This window comes from Phalacrocorax carbo, chromosome 8 (assembly GCF_963921805.1).
Source record: "Phalacrocorax carbo chromosome 8, bPhaCar2.1, whole genome shotgun sequence".
NCBI classification, from domain to species: domain Eukaryota; kingdom Metazoa; phylum Chordata; class Aves; order Suliformes; family Phalacrocoracidae; genus Phalacrocorax; species Phalacrocorax carbo.
In genome coordinates this window covers 839,156-845,155 of record NC_087520.1, presented here as the reverse complement: position 1 = coordinate 845,155, position 6,000 = coordinate 839,156, and the positions used below count along the sequence as shown (strand labels likewise).

General features: G+C 52.7%; 1 protein-coding gene and 1 long non-coding RNA gene across 2 annotated transcripts in view; one reads left to right on the top strand and one right to left on the bottom strand.

Moving 5' to 3' along the window:
- The first annotated feature begins 441 nt into the window (after nucleotides 1-441).
- The window catches only part of SH3RF2 (SH3 domain containing ring finger 2), a 46,426-nt gene continuing 40,867 nt past the window's right edge, over nucleotides 442-6,000 (top strand). Inside the window, exon 1 of the mRNA XM_064458220.1 lies at nucleotides 442-1,250. Within this exon, the coding sequence (XP_064314290.1) occupies nucleotides 879-1,250 (372 nt within the window). The 5' untranslated portion in view covers nucleotides 442-878. The remainder of the gene's footprint in view (nucleotides 1,251-6,000) is intronic.
- The window catches only part of LOC135314628 (uncharacterized), a 46,876-nt gene continuing 46,778 nt past the window's right edge, over nucleotides 5,903-6,000 (bottom strand). Inside the window, exon 16 of the long non-coding RNA XR_010374121.1 lies at nucleotides 5,903-5,999. This is a non-coding gene — a long non-coding RNA (uncharacterized LOC135314628). The remainder of the gene's footprint in view (nucleotide 6,000) is intronic.

The following is a 6,000-nucleotide window of genomic DNA, read 5'->3' as shown; positions in this document are numbered from 1 at the left end:
CAGACTCAGCCAGCGTGCAGCGCCGGCGGAGCTGAACAGGTTGAGTGACTTCAGGCTGTGGGAGGAATAATCGTCTTGGGTTGCTTCAGAGGGCTGAGGCAGCCAAACCGGGCGAGGATGGCACTGTGGAGCGCCTCGCGTCTCTGCCAGGTACCTCCGGAGAGTGTTTGTGTTTGAAGCACTTTTTATAGAACTGCTGTCAGAACGCGTAGAGAGCGAGCTTAATCGGGACCGATCTGAAAAACGAGGCGGCGTGTAGGTGTGCAAGGGATGCGTGCAGCGAGCGGCTGCTTTCAGACGGAGCCGAGAGTAAACAGGTCCAGTCTGATGTTTATCGGGGACTCTTATCTCCTGAGCTGGTAAATTTTTTACTGTCGTGTCAGTTACGATCCTCAGACCGGGGAGCATTAAAGACAGCTTTGCCTAGAGCGCGAACAAGGCTGAGCATGCCTGTCCTGCTGCAGCCAGCGCTGCCCTGGCCGGCGGCGGGGAGCCAGCTCGCCCCGTTGGAGCTACGGGATCTGTCTGCCCAGCGAGCGTGGCCTGGGGCTCCTGCCCCTGGCGTCAGCCCGGACGCCGTCCCCTCGCTCGTACTGAGTCACAAGTGACTCACTTCAAACTTGGATGGGAGCGCAAAGTATACATTTGCAAATTGGCTGGTGAGGCACTGCTTTGCAATGTAGGTGGGATGTATTACATACTCCGGCAGTCAAGTTCTGCTCTTTTTCCCTCCTCCCTCTCCCTCCGTGCAGGATAGCTGTCTGAGCCCAGGATTTTGGTGCGGTTCTCGCGGGCGCAGGAAGGCATCTCAGCCCGCTCCGGTGGATGTGGCGTGTGGATGGCTCCAGCTCCGCTCGTGACGGAGCTCTGCACTGAAGATGGATGATTTAGCTCTCCTTGACCTGTTGGAGTGTCCTGTGTGCTTTGAAAAGCTCGATGCCACAGCGAAGGTGCTACCTTGCCAGCACACTTTCTGCAAGCCCTGTCTGCAGAGAATCCTGAAATCCCAGAAGGAGCTCAGGTGCCCCGAGTGCAGGACCCTCGTCCTCTGCAGCATCGAGCAGCTGCCCTCGAACCTGCTCCTCATTCGCCTCCTGGATGGAGTCAGGTGTGGACCAAACGTTACCAGGTTTGGGTCAATCCAGAGGTCGGGGCTCCTGTCCTCCCCTGCCTCCATCAGGAGAGTCCCCAGGGGGCTGCAGCTTCATCAGCACCGGCTGGCGACAAATCCCAGGATCCACATGGAAGGGGTAAGGAAGGTCCACGTTCTTTACTCTGTCCCTCAGCATAGGAGGCTTTATTCTTGTGTGCCAAGAGCTATGAAACTTTCCTGTTAGCAGTACTGCAGAAATGTCTGAAGTAAGAGAGATCATTTTGTTTGCAAATCTGGCTGCTGCTTCCGTGTGATATTTGACTATTTCAAGGTCATCACAACGGTAACTGCATTAACTCCCAGGCTGAGACGAAACCAGCTTGTCCTCCTCCTTACAAAAACTTCACAGCAGCTGTTCTCCCCAGGAGTTTTCAGGTGCTTCCTGACTTTTGGGGGAGGGAAATTTCAGGCGCTTTGACTTTTGGGCAATATGCTGGTTTTTGACTGATAGCAATTAAATTAGTAATTGCAAAGCTGTAACTGTTAGAGGTTGAGAAAGATATTTCCCATCGCTGCACCTCAGTTTCCCCAGCCATTGGAAAAGGAGAGCGCGTAATGATGCTTTTGTCCCTGGCAAAATACTTTGAGGTTCGCTAATGAAAAACATTAAACTCAACTTACTTATTAACTTTATCTAGGGATGATTTACTAGGCTAATTTTAAAATTCTAAGTTGTTTCTGTTGTTTTTGTTAACAGTACAAAAGCTTTTCTTAAATAATGAGGACATGATATTAGACCTGTTAAAGGAGCTTTGCTCAGACAGAATTTGGGGTAGAGTCTGACGTGTGGCTTCACCTTTCCTGTGTTATATTCCCCGATTTTCATTTCTCCCACCTGAACTATTCTTTACAATGTCTCTACAAACCTTTTCTCAACATTCAAAAGCTTGACTCAAATGGCTGTTAAATCTCAGAGCATTTTTCAGAATCGCAGAGCTATAAACCTCCAGGCAGACACAGGACAGGTTTTCTCACCTGCGTGCGGTAGGGGTACATACGTGTGGGTATTGCTGTGGAGCTGGAGAGGACCCCCGTGTCCTGGGGGTACCAGCTGGTGCACGTATCCCAGGGAACCTCTGTGGTGTCGATAAGTCATCTTGGATGGATCACACACAAAAGCAGATCTCTCTCGGGAGCTCCTCTCTCAGTTTTCCCGCTGGAAAGCGTGGCAGCGTGGCCCTGGGAGTGAGTCCCTTTCCTGGGAGCCCTGCCTGGCCCACAGCTTGTCCAGGCAGGCAGGCATGCCCCTGCGCGGAGGCAGCGCCTGGGCAGGGCGGGCGATGCGAGAGAGCCGCCCTGGAAGAGGCCATCCACTTCTCCCGCGTGCATCTCTGTGGCCAGAAATTATGCTTTAGCTTAGATGAAACGTGGCCCAAAGGCGCCGAGCGGTGTGCTGGTGGTGCTGGGGCAGGAGGGGCGGCGGGCGACGCAGCGCAGCCCGGGAGCGGTCTCCCGCCCGCAGCAGCCCGCAGGCGAGCGGTGGCCGGGTGGGACAGCAGAGCGGGCCGGGGGCGAGCACGGCCCTTGGGCTCCAGCCAGCCCCTCCGCAGCGACCCGTGCGGCTCGGCTGCCTCCGCTGCCGGTGGCCCCGCTCGGCGGCGGGGCTGCCGGCTCCTGCGAGAGCAGAGCCGCTGCCAGCGAGGCCCCTCGCTGCGAACCGGCTCTCCAGGGGAGTTGCTGATGCCGTTCCTGCCAGGTACGAACCATCAGACGGCGCCAGCTTTCAGCCACTGTCACTGTGGATGACTTTTCAGCTGAAAACAAGTTTGTAGTTTCCCCAACTGGACTCTCTCAGCCCCAGATAATGAAAGCTCAATACACTCATCTGTTCTCCTTCTCTCACCTGTTTCACATTTCTTTTAGTTGTTCTTAAGACAGCTGGAAACTTGATCTTATATAATAGCAATATCCATCAGTCTGCAGCTCCCAAAAGCATTTTAAGACCAAACTATGGGGAACTGGCAGAAGTAGTGAGTGCAAGGGCTGTGGCCGCCGACCAGCTCCCCGCAGCGCTGGGGCGCAGCACCGAGGTAGCACTCTGTCCTTCCTGTGCCTCTCTGGTGAAGGGATATAAAACATGCTACACCGAAATGCTCTTAGATTTAATTAGTTAGTTAATTATAAAACACTCTGGAATCCTCAGCTGCAAGGTGAAGTATGCAAGGTATTAGTCACGTTTTGGTTTTGGTGGTTTTCAATACATGCAGATGGGACCACAGGTTACTTTAGCTGCTCTCGTGGGACATTAATGCATACAGACCCTCCCCTGAACTGGCACCCCGTAACAGCCCCTCTTCACCCGGCAGTAGCGAGGACTCATTTGGAAGTGCCTGTGTGGTGCAGAGGAACAAGGCAGCAATAAAGATGACTTGTTCCCTCCCTACACCGTGGAGTGCTTGAGTTTCAGGGTATTCATCTCAAGTAATCTGGACGAACAGAGGCCTCCAAACGATCTGAACCTCTGAGCAGAGGCTTTTTGTCCGGAATCAGAGCGAGAACAGCTATTGTGCAATCCTGCTCCACCGCAGTCGCCTTCCTGGCTACTCTTAAATGCAGTGTTCATTTGCACGTGGAAGGTCGTGTGCTCTCCGAAGAAAGACTGCCCCGATCTGCCCAGACTGCTAATTACCGCTAATGCTCTACACCACTTCATGCTACAAAGCAAATAAAATTAACCTGCACCATGCTGCGCTGCAGCCAGATACGCCATCAAAAGCAGGATACAGGACATGTTTTCTTTTTACCAAAAAAGCCGTTCTATAAATAAACTTCCTTTACTCCATGGAGCTGAGAAAATCACAAGTTCGAGCAAAGTTTCTCTTCTCAGCAGAGATGTTTCCTTGCCAGCTTTTTGGTCTTCATCCTCATGAGCATCCATGAAGCCAAAAACATAAAAAATAAATCCCCCCTTCAGCACGCAAGCCAAGCACTCGTATCATTCCAAGAGAGAAGCGCGAGCAGGCCCCAGCAGAGCTGCTGAATTAGCACTAATACAATACTCAGCTGGCAGTCAGGAGCTTCACAGAGCCAGTCCTCAAAAAGCAGGGAATATTCTAGTTACAGCCCACCCCAAACTATTTATTTGCCAGCGTTTAAATCCCTTTTGTATCCGCTTCCGACAGGCTAACGTGGGGTGGGCGCATCCTGCGGGTGTGCACACAGGCATGTACGTGCGTATCCGTGCCCAGGCTGTGCCTGCGCGGGGACCAGACGGGCCCGGAGCAGCCCCGCGGGCGCCGCAGCTTGGGCAGTGCTGCGCAGAGGCCACTGGCTCTGCCCGGTAGCTGCTCCCGGGACGTCTGGCCAGGTTTTAAGATCTTTAACATCTATGCCGAGAGGACAAGACTTTGGATTTTCAGGATCTCCACATAATAAACTGTCTGGAATTTAAGAATAAAAGGATTTGCTAGGAGGTGAATGCGTAAATAATCTATGCTGAAGCCTTTGAACTCTTAGGAACCGCCCCTGGCATGTGCCAGATGTGGTTACGTCTTGTGCTGAAGCACCCTTCTTATCTGGCTTCAGCCCCAAGCTAAACACGGCGCTGCCGCTGGTGAGAGAGCAGAAAGATCGTGTGTGCTGAGGTATACACAAAACTCCCGTGCTTCTCTGGTGAGTAGCACACCTAAACTGTACCCTACACATGGCAAAAATCCGTCCAGGCCACTAAACAGCTACTTGGATGATGAACTTTGTCATGCAACAAATACAGGGCAGTGAGCCAGAGGAGAAAAATTCCAAGTACGACAGCTTGCCTTTGGAAAACACAGACCACACAAATTTAACTGTGACTTCGGCTATTTTCTCTTTGCACGCACTGAGTGCTGTAACACCCCCCTCCAGCATTTCATGGGAGATAGACAGATAACACCTCTATTGGGATAAAAATACACTACACTCCAACGTCGCCACCTTCACAGGGACGCCTATATATAGTGCCTGTGTCTTGGTATTTTCTTCTCCTCCATAAACATCTCCAACTCCTTTCTGAATTTGATAGACAGGTCTTGGATTGCTGGATCTTTTTGAAACCTTATTCAAAGCAACCTTCATGTTTGCACCCAGCGGAGGCAAACACGTTTTCTGACCCACTGACTGCAAACCACTCTGCCGCCCCCCAAAAAAACCCCAACAGCTCCCGTGCGGTCACAGTAATGACCCCGTAGCGCGAGCCAGATCAGCCTTGGGCTGGACTAGCGCTGAACAGACGTTACGAACCTGGGGACTCTGCACAGGCACATTGGCTCTGCCTTAGGAGTTGGCACCGGCTCACTTTTTGCCGGGGAGGGGGAGCATCCTCTCCCCCAGCAGCTGCTGTGGGTGGTGGCCGCTTGTGCCACAGGGTCCCTCAGCTGGAAATGGAGCCGCTTTATTTGGCTAAAACCTCTGTGTGGCCTCATGACCTTCCGGGAGAAAGGACTTGCCCAGGTCTCCTCGCCAGCCACATCCCATCGGGGTTTGTCTCATTCTGAAGAAACACTGAGTGGGACCCAAGGAACTGGTTCCGCAGTGCTGGCTTGCGCCTTGCTCAGGATACCATCATGTGCCTTTTTCTCCTTCGCATGTAGTTTTAGAACCTTTATCTACTGCAAAGAGAGCGAGGTCACCTCAACATAGATTGCCTGACAATACACACCCCAAAAGCTGTGCGTGCAACAACAGATTTGAGAGCACAGAAGCGGGAAGCTTTGCAGTGGCCGTAGCATTGCTGCAGCCATGGGGAAGAGTTGGTGTTACACGCACCAGGAGACTGAGCCATTAATCCGCTTCTGTTGGAGGGGGGCGTAAGGCAGAACCACAGCCTCAGAGGCAGGGGAGAGGGTTATGCCAGGTTCCCTACAGAAAGC